Source organism: Chenopodium quinoa, unplaced genomic scaffold, assembly GCF_001683475.1.
Source record: "Chenopodium quinoa cultivar QQ74 unplaced genomic scaffold, ASM168347v1, whole genome shotgun sequence".
Classification (NCBI taxonomy): Eukaryota; Viridiplantae; Streptophyta; class Magnoliopsida; order Caryophyllales; family Amaranthaceae; genus Chenopodium; species Chenopodium quinoa.
In genome coordinates, this window is record NW_018744821.1 from 2147437 (window position 1) to 2166886 (window position 19450).

Here is a 19450-nt window from a genome sequence, read left to right on the forward strand (position 1 = left end):
CACCCTGAAATTTCGTAACCACTTAGAACCCTAAAACAACTTAACTAGCCTATAATTGCATCTCACCTTTATATATTTGCTGCATTGTACAAAATTTTCATCACAAAAATTCCTAGCCATTAAATCAAATAAATTCTTTTTTCTGTTTCTTTGTTGACTGGCTGATTTAGTGATGGCCATCATTGGATCAATTGGTGTCAACGGTCTCGAGGTTGTCGAAACCGATTCAACTGGACGATACACAAGGTGCGGCGAGATCATAGGCAAAGTGGACTCAAAAACAATATACAAAGGTTTTGATGAAATTGAAGGAATAGAAATTGCTTGGCATAAGACTGTGTTAACAGACGATATATTCGATAACATAAGCTATCTTAAAAGTGTGAAGGCTGAACCAAGTCTTTTGAAGTCATTAGATCATGAAAATATTATCAAGTGCTATGATTATTGGATTAATACGGAATCAATTAACATGATTACTGAGCTTTATACATCAGGGAGTTTGAAAGACTACTTCGAAACACACGTTCATTTTGATATCGAGGCAATTAAGGATTTTGCTAGACAGATCCTTGAAGGGTTGAAACACACGTTCATTTTGATATATTCACTCTCGAAATCCTCCAATCGTGCACCGCGCTTTGAATTGTAGTAACATCTATGTTGATGGGAGTACAGGCCGGATAATGATAGCAAATTTTGGTGTCGCGATGTTTCTTGAAAAACAATATTATCCCGTTCAGCTAGTTGATATTTACGGTTTTGGGATGTGCTTTCTTCAAATGCTTACGGGTGAATCTCCATACAACGAATGTTGTGGTGATGTGAATGAACGTTCCCAAAGGATAAAGTCGGGTGTTATGCCAGAATCTCTAAGCAAAGTCACAGATTTACAAGTTCGACACTTGATTGAAAAGTGTTTGGTTCCGACGGCTTGCGAAAGACCTTCGGCAGTTGAACTCCTCAATGACCCGTTGCTCGCACCGGAAACATTTACAAGATCAAAGCCACGGCTACGAAATTCTACATCAATTACAAATGCAATACGCAAGTTTATCTTAAAATTTGTGATTAGTTGTTTTTCTTAGCAACCTTTATTTATTATTATTTTTTTAAAATTTATTAGCAACCTTTTAAATTAGATTAGTTAGGAAATTATTGTTTTTTTTTTTTTAAGATATTCTTGGTTTTGTATCAAAAAATAAAATAAAAATTACTAATTTTAATTTTAAAATTACTAATTTTAATCTTCCAAAAAATAAAATTTTTACTACTTTTAATTGCCTACGGTCTACGGAGTATAAAAATTTCCTTCAACTAGTATTAAAAAAAAAAAAAAAAAAAAGGCGTAAAAAATATTCCCTCCAAATTCTCATTTAAATAAAAAAAATAACAAAAAAAATCCCTCCAAATCTCTTCACTAAAACTCACAAACCCTAAACTTTGAGCCGTTGATTCTCAAAGACTCAAACTTTGTCATTCATTTACTTTCTAATTTCGATCAATTGAGGCGATTGAGCAGCTTTTAAGGTAAGATTTTGTTTCTTTTTGTAAACATGGAATATTAATTTCACAATCTAGGGTTTACCGTTAAATTAATTCTCAGTATGCTCAATTTTGGGTTTTTCTAAATTCGATATAATAGGAAAATTTTGAGCGTGATTTGATATTTGAATGTTGTTTGCCTTTAATGTTAGGATTTAACTATAAAATTGGACCCTTTCTCTGTAAATTTAAGAGCCTTAATTTGATAATTGAATCATATTTGGTTGCTAATGTGTTGCAGAACCATTTGATTATTTGGATTTCGATGATAAGGTTGCTATGTCTCCTGAGTATAGCTCTATTTTTTGTATGGTTGAATTTATTTGGGGTTGTAATTGTTCAAATTCTTGCGTTTTGCTTGCTGAGGGTTAAATAGTTCTAAAGAAGTAAGAGTTTGAGGATAAATTGGTGCATAAAATTTTAATTATTATGAAGTTTTCATCCTTATGTTGTTATGGTTAATGAATGAGCTGTTGTGGTTTGTTCAGGATGGAGAAATACTGGGTACGGATGCTGGCCGAGTCGCTTACGTGGAAGAGCTCAATGGTACTCATAGAGTCATTGGTTAACGTTTGTAATCGTTCCATCAAAGTTAATTTGCCAAGTTTTAGTAACACAACTTAAAATATGTTTCTATAAGGAACTAGAATTTCACAGATTTTCATTTGCTTAAAATATGGTTAGTATCCATAATATTTGTAATCCTTCCATCAAAGTAGTATGTTGTTTCCTGCTTTAAATATGTCAGAAAGAAACTAGAATGCAGAAGTAGTCTTATTGAAGGACTAGAAATTTTACAGATTTTCTTTTTTCTCTCTTTACAAATAGTATAATCATGGTACTTTTGGTTATTGAAATGTGAAAAAAGGATGGAGTGTGTATGGTTTGTTTGATATAAAATCATGTATGATGTATCCAAATAAGTAACTCTATATGTTTTGTGCTTTGGTGCAGATATTCAACGGAGGACAACTGTAATAATCTGGTCGACTCTCCTCAGTTGTCTTAACAAGTAGATGGTTTACAACTTTTTCATCTTGTGACGGAAGAATCAGAAGCTATGTTTGGGGAAGATGGAATATGTTCTGACCCATTACAAAAATTTCTACGCCCACCACCAAAAGCTATGTGTTTAGAAGAGTTACAGACTTGCAGGTCAGTGTCTATTTCCTCTCAGCCCCAGAAAATAGTTTGGGTTAAGCATGGTTTAAAATATCAGAACTATTAAGCCAAAAATACTGTTCTGTTTTCCAAGGCTTATGTTAAGTCTTTTGTTTTTGCAGGGGAAGATCAATAATTTTTTTTGCAGTGAAGAGGCAAGGAAGAAGCTTCAAGGTAGAGGTTCGAAATAGAAAATATTATTGAAACCCTGATTTCTTGTGCCATGTCATGAGGTATCAATGAGATAGGCTCATGCTTCAGTTGAGATGTATTTGACCACATGGATATGATGAGAGGGACTACTTTGATGCAATAGGTAATTAACAATCTCTTAGAGCATATCTTATTGCCTTTGTGTTGCATGTGATTAGGTGTTTTTTTGTTGATGATATATGTGCTGAATTTTCGGTGCAAGTCACACAATTTCTCTGTTTTGAATGTGTACTCGTAAATAAGATGATTAAAGGGTTCGAGTATCAGATTGATGTTCATCTGGGTTCAGTGATTCCGTTTTGAGCTTCTTTGTTTTTGTACATAATATTTTGGGTGCTCTATTTATATAATATATTTGGTGGTCTATTTATCTGGTTTGGCTTATAGCCCTCCTTTTGTTTTCCCTTTAACTTATCAAGAGAGGAATTAAATGGCTTAAATTATAAAGAAAAATGATATTACTGTAAATAGTGCTAATATCGAAGTTCAGGGGTTTTCTTAGTACCTTTTGGTCGATAATATCTTGAGATTGCCCGTGCAGTTGGAGTCGTAGCTGTACTTGTTTCTGCTATTGGTAGATAAAGGTATACGTGATATCTTGAGAGCATGTATATTTCTAGGGTAGGGCGGTGTTGTGGTACTTCCCTGATTTTTCATTAATTTATCCTCATATCATTATTGGAAAAACCCAAACATTGATCAAACTGCTGTTCCAGACATTCCAGTTTGTAATTTTTCTTTTTCACTTAATAGAATGAGAATTTTTCCATGTGCTTAGGCTTGAGACTGATTGATGGAAGCTTCTTAATTCCAATTTAATTGAGTGCATTAGGTTTGAATATGGATGGGATTGGGACATTGGGTATCAAACTGTTGATCTGCTGTGTTACTCTTAAGCTCTCTGAAGTGCAATAGTATTGCTCTTGATATTCCATGTGGGAGCCATAGACTATTTTAAATTCTGGTTGTTTTTGGAGTATCAAACGATATTCCCTTGTGATGTCTAGTCTTTATAACCTGTGAATGGCTCTCTTTGTAGCATGGTTAAGTAGGATGAGTACTGGGCTTAAATCACAATGCTCAACTGCACGTAGGTTGATTATCTCAATAAACGCTACTGGATGATAAAATCTTCAAGAATCTACAATCTTATCAACATCAATGTTTTTTACAGTTAATCAAACAAATTAACTAAAGAATAACTCCCCTTCAACCAAAAAAAACCTAAAGAATAACTCCCCCTCCCTTCTGTAAACTAGGAATCCATAGCCCAAAATCTAGCAACCGTACTTATACACACTAAAGAATATTGTCAAACATACTAATGAATGAAGTTGATCGATCTCAGAATTCATACGTTGCAGCAAAATCAATTGGATAGTACAGGAAACCAAACAGATAATAATCGACGAGGTCCTGACTCATCATCTTGCTCTTCATCACTCGATAGCTCGTATAATATTCATGGTTTACCCAAAGTTAGATAGATTGGGTAAATCGATTTTAATCAGTAAGTTTCTGCATTACTCTTGGACAGTAATATAACTAAATTTTACGGTTTTCAATGTTACTCTATATTAGACCCTAACTGACTGTATCTAAATGTCTCGTTAACCAAATTCAACCCAATTAGAACCATCTAGCCCATAAGAAATATACAATATCCTCATGTCACGTTATTTGGCGTATAAAAATGGTTATTGTATAAACTTAATCCCCCTAGTTATGGTATGGTACTTGCAATGTTCATTGGTATAGTTGAAAGTAATAAGTGGTTTGGGTTATATCTAGCTAGTACATACTCGGAGTAGTTAAATTTCATGATGTGTTGTTTAAAAATAATTATAACATATTTACCATCACCTCTAGGTAAATTTTTTTTTTTTGTAAAGAACCTCTAGGTAAATCTTAATTGTGCACAATTGATTAACATCTTGTGAAAATCGAATTGGACACTCATTAAGTTAAACATTATGCAAATAAATTTTTGCCACTAGTATCAATTTAATCCATATATTTGACTCTGAAACACTAGTTCTAAATATTTGTTAAACTGTATACCCAAAACATGTCTTCGCATGCTTGTGATACGGCTAAATGCAAATTGTTGCATAAGCAAGCCTTCATTATATTTTCTGTACATACTACAGAGGACGAAATACAGAACTTTCATTTTCCAACTAAGTAATGAAAATTCAATAAAAAAATATGAGAAAATCCAGAATAATTTAGTATGAACTGAGAAGTAAGCCAATTTATCGGTTACAGAAGCCAAGACAAAATAAGATCAAAAATAATACGAGTACATCTTCCTCCCTGCCAAGTGCCAACACTAGGAGTAACAAATAACAAGTAACATGCCTAATTTCAAGCAATTATACTGATTGAGACTCAAAGTATATAAAACCCCTAGAATTATACTCAAAATTATCACTCTAAAACATACATGAATATTGTCGAAAAGTCTTGTAATACCAAAGAATTGTGTATTGACCTTATACTTCCATCTGTTGCAGCAAACTGATGATGACAGCATCCCAATATTCCCAAAACCATTTAAGAATCAACTAGGTATCAGTCGATGTCTCGTGTGTCCTAGACGGCGAACCAGTCTCAGATGTTCCCTTTTGTGACCCAAAGGTCTCACCCTCACGCTCCATTTCTCTTTGTCGTTCTAAAGATGGTCTAGAAGCCGGAAAATTGTCTGTCGTGCTGTCAAACTCTTCCTTGTCAGGTTCTTTACGCAGTAATCTAGCCACCTGATGACGCACAGACTCTCTCAGAGTCTGAATACTAGCAGCACTAATACCTGCTGTCGATATTTCAGGAACATCGTTTACAAGAAAAGGGTCATTCAGAAGGTCAATTGCAGCAGGTCTCTCTGATTTAGGACGCAGACACTTATCAATGAATTGCCTTATCTCAGAATCTACCGCATTGTTTAGCGCGGCAGGCATTTCACCCCTCCTAATCATTCCGAAAACTAGTTCTTTGTCGTTGTTGCATTCGCTGTACATCTTTTCCTTAGTCACTATCTGCACTAAAGTCATCCCAAACGAAAATATATCAGCCTTTTCATTATATTCTGCTTCTAGAATTTCCGGTGCCATAGTTTCTGGCGTACCAACACACCTAGTTAGACTTCTTCCAGGTTTAATTTTACGTGCGAAACCATAATCTCCTAGCTTAACCGTGCCCAAATTTCCATCAATGAAGATGTTTTCAATCTTCACATCTCGATGAACTATCGGTATACTACGATCATGAAAATAGTTCAACGCACTTAGAATCTGTCTAGACCAATTCTTGATCGCGGTGTTACCTACAAGATTGTGTTTGTTGGTGTACTTTCTCAAATCTCCGGAAGTACAAAGCTCGGTAATCATGTGAAAGATTTTAGTGGAATCATCGTACCAAGAATGGTAGCATTTGATTACATTTTCATGGTCTAATGACTCTAACAGAGAAGCTTCAGCAAGCAAATTCTTGTATATTTGATTTGATGAATTTGTCAATTGCGTCTTAGACCAAGCAATTTCTATCCCATCGACTTTATCAAACCCCATATAAACTTTTTTTGTTGTACCTTGTCCTATGGATTTGTTGTACCTTACGTATCGCTTTCTCGGACACTCCTCCATAGCTCTGTATTCGCGTCTTTGTGATAAACTCGAACCAGCCATTACTGATTTGTTAACAAAACAGAAGATTTGAGATTGAAGAAATGAGTAAGGTTGTTTTCTAATGATTTAATAATCATGTAGGACAAAAACAGAATACTTGGAATGGAAATATATATGGCTGTGATGGTTGATTTGTTACTTTAGTTAGTTAAGTCGGTTATCAAGATCAAGAAACAGAAGTTGTCATATCTTGATTATTACAAAGATTTGTTTAAAACAAATTGTTAACTCATGCTGCTGATGTGGCAAAGTTAGTTATTGTTAGAGGACCATATTCTTGGGCCTCAACCATCAGCTTAAACTTTTGGTTGAATTGGTCCTCTAACATGGTATCACAGCTTTAGGTTACGATCCTAGTTTTATTTTTTTCTTGCTTCTGCTTCACTTACTGCCGCCCAACCTTTCTTCACTGATCTTTTCACCTAGCTTGCAACTATGTCAAAAGATGGCGACTCACCACCTCCTCCACCGCCAAAACCACCAGTGAATGAATTTCACCCGGCCCTCGCGGTCAATAATATCAAGACAGCAACCCCGATTACCCTTGACTACGCGAACGTCCACTATTTCACATGGGTTGAATTGTTTGAGAACCATGCTTGTGCATATAACGTTCTTGATCATATCGATCCCAAGACTCCGAAACCCACTGACATCTCCGATGCGTTTTGGACTCGATTGGATGCTATTGTAAAGCACTGGATTTATGGAACGATTTCTGTTGATCTTCTCAACACTGTGTTGTCTAGGAAAGCCACGGCTCAGCAAATTTGGGATCGCATCAAGGATATTTTTCAAGATAACAAGAGTACAAGGGCTGTATACCTCGAGAATCAATTTAATACTCTTCATCTTGATAATTTTGCCAATGTTACCTCGTTCTGTCAACAATTGAAAAGCATTGCTGATCAATTAGCCAACGTCGACCAACCCGTTTCCGATCAGAAATTGGTTCTTCGCTTGGTCGCGGGTTTGAACAAAACTAATTTTGACACGGTGGCCACCATGATTGCACAATCCGAACCCCTGCCATCGTTCAACACAGCTCGTTCTCGGCTCTTATTGGAAGAAACCCGCCGGAATTACGATTCCTCACCACCACAAACCTCATTTGTTGCCCAGCACCAATTGGGACAGCAGACCGACTCCACACAGCAGCAGCCGCAGCAAACAACCGCCGCCAGGGGCGGTGGAGTGGTGTCTCCGGGAAGGGACGCGGCGGTGGCAGTAAAGGCTGTGGGAAAGGCCGAGGTAAAGCTGGTGGTCGTGGTGCTCCAGCCAACTCGCAACAGCAGCAGAACAATCAACAACAATTGCAACATTGGCAACCTCAGCCCAGTCCTATTGGGCAGCCTAATTGGGCCCAACAGCAGCAATGGCCCAATCAGCAACAGGCCTGGCCACAACAGCAAACATGGGCTGCTCCTCCTGCACCGTTCCCCACAGCACCTCAATATCAACCTAGGCCGATTCTAAATAGGCCACCTCAGCAGGCCTACTCTATGGGGCCGTCCACTTATGGCCCACCGATGACTCCAACCGAGCTAGGCAATGCGTATTCATCAATGAGTTTATCAACTCCGGAGAATGGATGGTACATGGATTCGGGTGCAACGTCTCATATGACAAACAATCCCGGTACTCTTCTTCCCCTTTTTAATTTAAGCACTAATAATCATATTTTAGTCGGCAATGGGCATCGCATTCCAATTACTGGTTATGGTCATACATCCCTTCCGAATAATAACCTTAGGCTTAATGATGTTTTACTTGCACCTCAAAATATCAAAAATTTAATTTCTGTGCGAAAATTTACTTCTGATAATTCGGTGTCTATTGAATTTGACCCTAATGGTTTTTCTGTGAAGGATCTTCGTACGGGGAGGGTAATAACGAGATGCAATAGTGCCGGGGAGCTTTATCCAGTCACAACCCATATTCCAAGCACATGTCTAGCCACTTCTCTCACTGCAGTCAACCCGTGGCATGATCGTCTAGGACATCCCGGGCCTTCATCTTTACAGTTTCTTAGGAGCAATAATTTTATTTCTTTTAATAAGGAGCACAACCCCTCTCTTTGCAGTTCTTGTCAAATAGGAAAACATGTTAGACTTCCGTTTCATGATTCAAATAATAATACTGTTTCTGCTTTTGATATTATTCATGCTGATTTGTGGACCTCTCCTATTCGGAGTATTAATGGTCATAAATATTATTTGGTTCTACTTGATGATTTTACACATTATGTTTGGGCTATCCCTCTTGCTTATAAATCTCAAGCTTTCCAATCATTCTTACATTTTCGGCAATATGTGCAAACACAATTTGAACGTCCTGTTAAATGCTTTCAAAATGACCATGGTCGCGAATTTGACAATGACCCCTTCAAAAAGTTCTGCCTTGACAATGGATTGGTTTTTAGATTTTCTTGTCCTCACAATTCATCTCAAAATGGAAAAGCCGAACGAATGATTAGAACCATCAATAATATCAACCGAACTCTATTATTCCATGCTTCTTTGCCACCTTCATATTGGTCCCATGCTCTAGAGACGGCCACTTATCTCCTTAATATTTTGCCAACCAAATCTCTTAAGCACATGACCCCGGCTCAAGCTTTGTTTCGTAAAACCCTTCATATGATCATCTACGGATTTTTGGATGTCTATGTTTTCCTAATCTTTCGGCTATTGCTCCTCATAAACTTGCTCCTAGGTCCACTCCTTGTGTCTTCTTAGGGTACCCCTCTAATCATCGAGGTTACAAATGTCTAGACCTTGCAACCCGCAAAATTATTATTTCTCGACACGTAACCTTCAATGAGTCTTTTTTCCCTTTTAAAGACATTGACAAGTTCACTTTAAAAGATTATGATTTTTTGGGCATTGATGACAGATCACCTTTGCTAACCCATGTGTTATTGTAGCAGCCCACTTCCCATAATCAAGCCCAAGTCCAACATCCCAACCCATTGGACGCTGGAAGCCCAGCGGCCCAACCACTGGGTGTCGGACCTGGACCAGCAGCCCAGCCAACAGGCGCTGGGTCTCCCACCCCATTGGGCGCTGGAAACCCAGCGGCCCAGGCAGACCGAGCAAGCCCAGGTCCAACGTCCCCTCCTTTGGGCGCTGGATCACCCAGCTCTCCGCAAATGGGCTCGCCTCTTATACGACCCATTTCCCAACTTTCAGCTCACAGTCCACCCCATTTTACACCCCTAGCCCGCCAATCTGCCATTCTTTCTCGACCCAACATTCTCTTTTCCCCTCAAATGCAGACGAGATCCCGTCATGGCATTATTAAACCAAAACCCAAATATGCTCACTTGACCATTGAGCATAAATCCCCTTTACCAAAACATCACAAACAAGCTCTCCAAGACCATAATTGGAATGCCGCGATGCTAGATGAATATAGTGCTTTAATTAAAACGGGAACTTGGGATTTGGTGCCTAAACCTATGGGGGTGAATGTTGTTAATTGTATGTGGCTTTTTAAGCATAAATACAAGGCTAATGGTGACCTTGAAAGGCATAAAGCTCGTCTTGTGTGTGATGGCAGGTCGCAGGAAATTGGAGTTGATTGTGATGAGACATTTAGTCCGGTCGTAAAACCGGCTACTATTCGCACAGTACTCAGTTTAGCTATGGCTAAAAGTGGTCCATACATCAGTTAGATGTTAAAAATGCTTTTCTACATGGTGACTTACAGGAAACAGTTTATATGCATCAACCTCCGGGCTTCTATGATCGGAGTAAACCCGACTATGTTTGTCGTCTTCGCAAGGCTCTGTATGGTTTGAAACAAGCTCCAAGGGCTTGGTATCAACGTTTTGCGAATTATTTGATCAAGTTGGGGTTCGTCATTGCTAAGAGTGACACTTCTCTTTTCACTTTTAGGCAAGGGAACGATTTGGCATATTTACTGCTTTATGTTGATGATATTATTCTAGTCACTTCTTCTGACAGGTTGCGCATGGAAATTATTTCTAGCTTACAGACAGAGTTTCCTATGTCAGACTTAGGGCCACTGAGTTACTTTATGGGGATTGCAGTTACACGCACACCCTCTTATATGTTATTGTCTCAACAGAAATATGCACAGGAAATTTTAGAGCGTGCAGGTATGAGTTCCTGTAAACCTGCCGCCACTCCAGTCGACACTAAGTCTAAACTTAGTGCCAATTCGGGTTCTCCATTCCGGGATCCTACTCTGTATCGCAGTCTTGCAGGTGCACTTCAGTATCTTACTTTTACTCGTCCAGATATTGCTTATGCGGTACAACAGGTGTGCTTATTCATGCACGATCCCAGGGAGCAGCATTTTGATGCGTTAAAACGCATTCTGCGTTGTATTCAGGGTACTATTGATCATGGTTTACATTTATATCCTTCTGCTCCTACTCGCTTGATTACTTATACTGACGCTGACTGGGGAGGTTGTCCAGACACCCGTCGTTCCACATCGGGTTATTGTTGTTTTCTTGGGGACAACCTCGTTTCTTGGTCAGCAAAGCGTCAACCTACTTTGTCTAAATCAAGTGCAGAGGCGGAGTATCGAGGCGTTGCAAATGTGGTTTCTGAAGCTTATTGGCTTCGTAATTTATTATTGGAGCTTCATTGTCCCCTTCGACAGGCTACTATCGTTTATTGTGATAATGTCAGTGCAATCTATCTCTCTAGTAACCCGGTTCATCACCAACGCACCAAGCATGTGGAATTGGACATCCACTTTGTTCGGGAAAAGGTAGCGTTGGGTGAAGTTCGGGTTCTACATGTGCCTTCACGATTTCAGTTTGCGGACATCTTCACTAAGGGCTTATCAAGGGAGCTATTTTTAGACTTCAGATCCAGTCTCTGCGTTCGTCCTCCTACCGCTTCGACTGTGGGGGTGTGATAGATATTATTTTCTAGATAATATTTGTCGGATATATTTGTATATATTTTGTATAATTATCTTATTAGATTCCTAACGTGATTAGGAATCGCCTGGTAACATTATATAAAGTGATCAATGGTACACACTCCAATTTGAGGAGTTTTCCCGAAATCTAACATGGTATCGGAGTCAGCGTGACACAAAGGTCACGGGTTCGAATCTCATCCGCCCCTCCTTCAAAGTGGAATTAATTCGCACCAGGTATGGGTGGGCCTGTGTTGCATCCACATTTCAAGCCCAAAGGGCCTTTCATGTGAGGGGGAGTGATAGAGTATAAAACATATTCTTGGGCCTCAACCATCAGCTTAAACTTTTGGTTGAATTGGTCCTCTAACAGTTATAATCATAACAAACTTCTTCCAGTATCTTCTTCTGTTATTACATGAATATATACTTGTTTTCCTTCTCTGTAAATTAAGACTTCATTATGAAATAAAATCTCTTAATTTTCTCCCAAATTCCCTCTATTTCTTCACTTTTGTTCACAAACATAACTAAATAATTTGTAATCTACAAAGTAATTAACAACAAATAAAGTTATCTACCGACCCCCATTTCGCAATACAAAGAAGTAAAGACATTTTCATCTATTTATGACTCTTTCGGCCATCCAACGATTTAGTAATTTTTTGTATTTGTATGGTGTTTATTAGACCTGGTTATTAGGCTGGCCGAGTAGGGTTGGTGCAAGTCGGGTTAAAGAGGGTCTCATTTTTTAGGGACAATAGCGGGTTGGGTCATTAGTAAGCTGATAATGGGCGGGTTAACAAACTATCAATTAAAATAACAATTGACAAAGTTATTATTAAGTATATATAACTACAAAAATATTTATGTATTTATTATTATTATTATTATTATTATTATTATTATTATTATTATTATTTTTTTTTTTTACATTATCTATTTTCTTTATCTATAAAATTGAACAAACATTTTGAGCCTATATCCTTCTTACCCAATAAAGGCCTTGTCCAATAAAAACCCTATAAGGGCCTGTTCACTTTTACTAAAATAAGCTGAATTGAACTTATCTGAAGAGGTATTGGAGCTGAACTGAAATATACTATACTGAATAGAAATGAAGCTGAAATGAACAGGCCCTAAATCTTACCACAACCCTTTTATTATTACCCTACCCAATGACCAAGTGTATTGTAGTCGTCGTCAACATGTATAATTGACTATAAATAACAAAAGTTATTATGAAAATTGTTTTTTTATTATTATTATTTTTTTTATATTTTTATTTTTTTTATTATCAAATTGCACATTTTTACGAATCCAATATAAATCCCACAACTATTTTCATATATAACCATTGTTAATTATTACGTGCAATTTTGAAAATTTTAATATCTCACAAATAATATCCTAAAGTTGCACATAATAATTGTTAAATTTCGAAACAATGTGACTTGGGTCTAGGCAACCCGAATAAGGAGGAGGAGAGTTTGGTCCACAAACAAGGCTTTGGAGCTTCCATACTAAAACCAATTGGCAATAGTAGGAGTTACTCCTCTACCTTATAAAGTGGAACCACCTCTCATCTTTCTCCAATGTGGGACACCCACAAGTGATACACGTTGGGTTCCAACACTCCCCCTCACTTGTGGTACAATATAAATCCTCTTTGGGAATGAACATCCAATAGAGACCCCTTAACCAGTGGCTTGACAAATACCCAGTTATAAACGGCCCAACAAACCTGGGCTCTGATACCATGTTAAATTTCGAAACAATGTGAAATGGGCCTGGGCAACCCGAATAAGGAGGAGGAGAGTTTGGTCCACAAACAAGGCTTTGGAACTTCCATACTAAAACCAATTGGCAATAGTAGAAGTTACTCCTCTACTTTATAAAGTGGAACCACCTCTCCTCTTTCTCCAATGTGGGACACTCACAAGTGATACACATTGGGTTCCAATAATAATTAACGGAGGTAACATATTATCAGAAACTTACAACAAATTATTTAAAAGTTTTCGTATGAAATAAGATTTAAGCTACCACTATATTATACAGTTTTTCAAAAAAAAAAAAAAATTATATAGTAGGACATAAGCTTTTATAATACGTAGTAAGTATTAAGCAGACACGTTCCTGACATTTTTTGGGCCTTAGGGCCAACAAGACATAATGGCCCTTTATAATTTTTAATTTTGTCGTCACTTTGACATATATATAGATACGAATTGTTTCATACACTCTTCTTCTTTATTTTTTATTTTTTTTATGAGTTATTGCTTCACACAAATAATACGAATTGCCCTTTAAAATATTAAACATTACCTAGACTAATGGTAATGTTTAATATTTTAAGAAAAAATTTATATATTTATATATTTTTTTGTAAAATAACTAAATTCATTAAGAGTATTTGTACAAATTATTACATTACCATAAGCATTTAAAGATACATTTAAAAAAAAAAAAAAAAAACAAACAAGAATTCAACCAAATGACACAATCGAACCCAAGATCTTATATCCAAACAAGAATTCTCCTATAGCTTTCAAACGTTTATCCACAAAGTTGAGTATTACAAATATTAGCGTAAAAAAGGTTTTATATCATGTTAAACTGTTGGTGATTTTACAAATATTAAGCCCCTAATTGCCATGGCCCTAAGCCACTGCACTCCTCGCCTACGCCCAGGTTCAGGCCTGGAGTTAAGCTTCACGTAATTTTCTATTATCCATCTTTTCAATAAATAAGTGTTAGGCTAATCAGATTCAATCATGTGTACACATATCAAAATTAACTATGTCTTACTAGTGCTAATAAGCTAAGTTAGAAAAGTTAAGTGAATAAAATGCACCTAGCAGAAAGCCAAAGCTGACTTATTGATTTGATACTGAAAATTCAATCTGCAGATGAAGCAAAAGCAGGTAAAAGGCTCAAGGAATAAAGGCGATTATTCCCTTCTTGAGCTAAATCATTGACCTCGCGCCTGGTTTGATAGGACAGTACAACATTTCATCCCGTCTTAGCCGAACTACCTGGCTCGGGTCAGTTCACTCTTTCTCTATCGCAAGCAAATAGCCAAAGAGCTGATGAAAGAGCCTGTAAATTATTGGAACCTAGGAAAATAAACAATAGCTAATTAGCTATGACCTTGGTCTACACGGTATAGCTGTGTGCACTATGCTTAGTGGTAGGCATCGTGACGTGCTGGGCCACTGCATGCCGTGTGTCGCCTTGCCTAGTGGTGGCTCGTATCATGTCGTGTCGTGCTTGCATTTTGGTGGGCCGTGCCGTGATGGGCCACCATTTTGCACACCCGAGCCCACAGCACGACAAGACTCACGAGCCTGCCATGCCATGTCAAGCCGGTCACCGTGTCGCCCATTTTTTTTATTTAAAAAATATCAATATAATATTGTTGAACAACTTTAAAAATGGATACTGTATTTAAATTATTTTATTAATTTATGTGTATGTTATTTTATTATTATATTATTATTATTCTTTTTATTATTTTAGTTCTTTATTATTTATGTTATTTTTATTATTAATTTATATCAAGCAGCGAATGAGTAGTCGTTTTGCACGGGCCGGGCCGTGCCTGTCATGCCACATGTCGTGCTTGGTCGTGCCATGTGTCGTGCTGGCGGGCTAAAGTACTGTGCCGCGCCGCGGGTTCATGTCATGCCCGTGCCGAATTTCAAAATCGTGTTCATGACACGGTCCACGACCCACTCCTCGGTCATCGTGCCGTGTCGTGCCGCTGGCGTGCTATTGCCGTGTCGTGTCTTTTTTCGTGCCGGATCCTTGCCGTCCGCGGGACAGCGTGGCCCATGCCCATCTCATGGAGCACTCGGTGTGAAAACAGAGAGTTAGCTTTCTTTAAAAAAAAAAAATCAAACAATTCACTCACTCAATTAAAAAGGGTTGAGTGTGATCTTTTCCATTATAGTATCTTCCAAAATTAAATGTCTCCATGTTTGCAATTTACTAATTTTGATTTAGTTTAGAGAAAAATTTACAGAGAGCGTGTTTATATAGAGACAAATTTCTAAGCTAGGGAGCGAAATTGAGAAGCAAGAGAACTTACAAAGCAATATTAATGATGTATTGATCAGAATTTTTCCATAATGTTGATAATGAAGGTGAATTTAAGCAGCAAGAAGAGATATGTTGGATTCACCTCACAATTCTAGCAACGTCTTCAGTAGGAACTATTTAAGTACTTTTGTTAATATTTTGCAGCCGCACTTGGCTCCAACTTCAGTCTATAATAACTCTAACTGTAGGTTTAATACTGCTACTACTAATCTGACTACTATGCACAACGGGGGTGGTAATCCACCCACCCACCAGCAACCCTGAGTATTAAAGGAGCCTTTTGTAAGTTGGCTTTGGATTGTTCCTTTGCCATAAACTTTATTATGCATAGTTAATATATTGCCCCTTGAAACAAACAAACAAATAAAGGGGGTGAATTTATTGTATTATTTCAACAATTGGATAGACTTGTTGAAATTATAGCATGAAACCATGAATTTTATCTTGCTCATATAAATCCTTTAAATTAAGGCAGTGCAAATCTTCAAAATAAAAACTGAACTCATTCTCTTATATCATTTATTACTCAGCTTACAAGTTCATTGTTAAGCATTGGCTTCTTCACCACATTTCTCTCAACCCCATCCTCATGATACTCATCCCTATCATCACTGTGTGCATCCTTAAGATAAGCATTCATCACCTCCCCTAATATGTATGATTTTGCCAGTGTTAGTAACAATGTTATTAATATCTGTGTCAACAGAATCAAAAATTAATGAACTAGATCCAATGTCTGTTTCTAACACAAGCTTTCTTTTTGATTTGTCTCTCTTTCTCTTTCTCTTTTCCTTTTATTTTTCTTGCTTGTTTACCTTTACAACCTTTGAAGATGGCCCTTCCTCCCCATCTTGCTTCTTTTTTTCTTTCACACTCTCTATCAACAAGCTATTCTCCTTTTCTTGTACACTCTTTGCATTAGGACTCTCTCCAACCTTATTTCCACCTTGCTTATTGTTTGTCTCTTCCTGGTGTTTAATAATAAGTGTTAAGATCAGGCCTAGAATTTGTTCTTACTTTTGTGGCCTTTTTAACATTGTTTTGACTACTTGTGTTGGTTGTACAATAAGGATTCTTCACTAACTTTTCTAAACCTTTCATGACTAGTAGAAAAGAGTTCTACATACCCATACCTATTCTTTGTCTCTAAAAAGATTTTCACTTTATAATCATTTACAATTTTCTTTTTACTAGTTGACGAAAGCTTTCCCTTATTATTATTTTTATACATAAATAAACCAAATTCCTCAACCTCGGAACATGCAAATCTAAGTTCACAAATCCCCAAATACATGATTCTCTAAGAAAGCGGATTCAAAAGTCATCAATCTTACAATCATACTTCCAATATTCAATTCCCATCTAGCCTTATATACCGAAATCTGTAAACCCTTCCCCTCCCCCCAATTTCTTTTTTCCCGAACAAACCCACCACATGTCCTAACCTTAATATCCATATATTCAACATCATCACCAATCTGTTCAATTTACAAGAGAAGGGCAAGTCATATTCATCTATTTGTAATACCGGTTAAGTTTATTTAGTCAAGGTTAAATTTTGATATTCACATGTGCATAACACAACAATAATAAAGTAACGAGACCGTAATTCCAAAGCATAGCACAATATTTAAACACTAAATCCTGGAATAAAGAATCCCCAATTGTATGCTACCATACCCCAATTACACTATTTTCCCCAATTAACTACTCAAATAGTACATTCTCATTGTTAATTAAACTATAATAAACTGGAATTAAGTTTTAATAAAAGAATTATATAATAATCAAGGTTGATTTTTCTAGGGTAAAGCGCAATTCAACAATGAACTTAATTACCAAAATTGCAAAAACACCATCAATCCACACATTTAAAGTTTCAATAATACTAAAATTGCTTACATATTTTTCCTTTGGTGTCCACCTTAATATCATCACCACACCCACCATCTGGATCCATCAACTTCAAAGATGGCGACTTGTCGTTCTACTTCCACTTTTATTCAAAAAGGTGGGAAACACGGAGTACTTTGCAAGGAAAGAGACGTAACTAGCTTAGTTATGAAGATGTAGACAAGGAAGGAAAAAACTTAGGATTTTTTTTCATTAAGCGTTGGGAGATTGAAGAAATTAAATGTGATTTAATGTTGAAGATAAAGAAATTAGTGGAAGTAGAACATAGGGAAATCGTGGAAGAGGGAAATTAAAAAAGTGGGTCCACAAGCCGGATTTTTCACCATAATAAGGCAATTTTTTATTTTGGAAGGAAGACGTTAGCAAGATTATATTCCAAATCCAACTTTGCAAGAACTAAAGTGCTTTACGGGAATTTGGAAGAAGGTGGTGATGACTAAGAGATTTTTTTTATTATTATTATTTTTTTCATGGGTGGTAGTTCAAAAGATGAGTTATTTGTCATAGAGGTAAAATGCATACAGGCAAGTTGTTAGAATCCAACCTCTTTACTATGTATTCTAGTTTATTTTCCTTGTATTTTCCCTTATGTAATGTCTCTTTAGTCTTTCTTTTTACTTTCTAGGCTCTAGGGAGAATTATTGTGTTACTGTCATGTCAACGTTCACTTGTAATTCTCTACTAATGCAATATAAAGCTCTTTAGGGAGCAAATGGTTATTCAATCAAAGCTCTCTACCCTGTTGCTATTGCTTTAAGACTTGTGTGTTGTTTAAGCCTTTATAGATATTGTGCTTTCCTTGTTTTAAAACATCCCCCACCAAACCAAGAGACCCTAGAGACGTCCTCATTTCGTCTGTTCCGCTTGTGCCCGCTTCGAAGTATCGGCCGTCACAAGCCCCAACTCCGCACTCATTGTCATCGCGTGCCCTCTTGAGACACCTTAGGTCTGTATTGCTGTGCTCACGAACCTCCTTTGCTTTAGGCTTGCGCCCTTGTCGCCAATAGACGAGAGCACGCCGTACGATCCGGTGGTGAAGCACTCGGACCGTGACAGTTTGGTATCAGAGCCAAGTTTGCCGTAGAGATGGCAGACGAAGGAGAGATGCATGAATACACATTCGAGGAAAGACTTTCTTGGCTTGAAGGCAAGTCCGAACATTGGGCTATGCTTGAAGAAAGGTTGCCCAAACTCGAGGATATTGTGATAAAACAAGCCGAAGAAATGGAGAGGCTTGCAGCAACCGTGGATGGGCTAACGGAGCAACTTAACTTTGTGCAAGGCGTTGCTGATGAAGCACAAGATAAATGTGCAACTTTAATGCGTGCCCAAAGAGGGCTCGGGGGAAGTGGATGTGCCAAGATAAAACCTCCAAAGCCCCGGACCTTTAATGGCACGAGAGAATCAAAATAAGTTGATAACTTCATTTTCGACATGGAGCAATACTTTCGGGTCTGTTAGTTGGAGAATGAGTTAAAAGTTGATACCGCCACTATGTATTTGGTGGATGATGCAAAGCTTTGGTGGCGCACCAAGTACGCCGACATCCAAGCTAAGAGGACGTCGGTAGATACTTGGGAGGATCTAAAGAAAGAACTGATGGCCTAATTTCATCCCGAGAATACCGAGTTTGTTGCTCGCACCAAGCTCGCTGCTTTGCAGCATAAGGGTTCCATCCGGGAGTATGCCAAAGAGTTTTCAGCGTGCATGTTGGAGATCCACAATATGCCCGAGGAAGATCGCATATTCAACTTTGTGTGTGGTCTGAAAAAGTAGGCCCAAAGAGAAATTTGGCACCAGAAGATTAATACTTTATTGGGAGCCATCGCCACAGCTGAAAGGCTGATGGACTACTCCTCAGAGAAAGGGAAAAATTTGAAGAAAGGGAATAGTGGGCCGACACTGAATCCTCCTAGGAACTCGGGACA

At 37.6% G+C, this 19450-nt stretch overlaps 1 protein-coding gene across 1 annotated transcript; it reads right to left on the reverse strand.

Moving 5' to 3' along the window:
* Positions 1–3907: 3907 nt before the first annotated feature.
* Positions 3908–18451, reverse strand: LOC110704171 (serine/threonine-protein kinase WNK8-like). Its single transcript, XM_021881956.1, has 2 exons — positions 17511–18451; positions 3908–6604 (listed from the first exon to the last, which is right to left on the reverse strand). Exons 1-2 carry the CDS (start codon positions 17566–17568, stop codon positions 5487–5489), a joined length of 1176 nt encoding a protein of 391 aa, XP_021737648.1. The 5' UTR covers positions 17569–18451; the 3' UTR covers positions 3908–5486.
* Positions 18452–19450: the final 999 nt, after the last annotated feature.

Excerpts from the sequence above, each read along its gene's own strand:
- LOC110704171 (XM_021881956.1), bottom strand. The coding sequence starts at position 17,568 with ATGGATCCAGATGGTGGGTGTGGTGATGATATTAAGGTGGACACCAAA. Across the intron at positions 6,605-17,510 it reads GGACACCAAAGGAAAAATAT|TAATGGCTGGTTCGAGTTTA; the intron begins GTAAGCAATTTT and ends TTAACAAATCAG.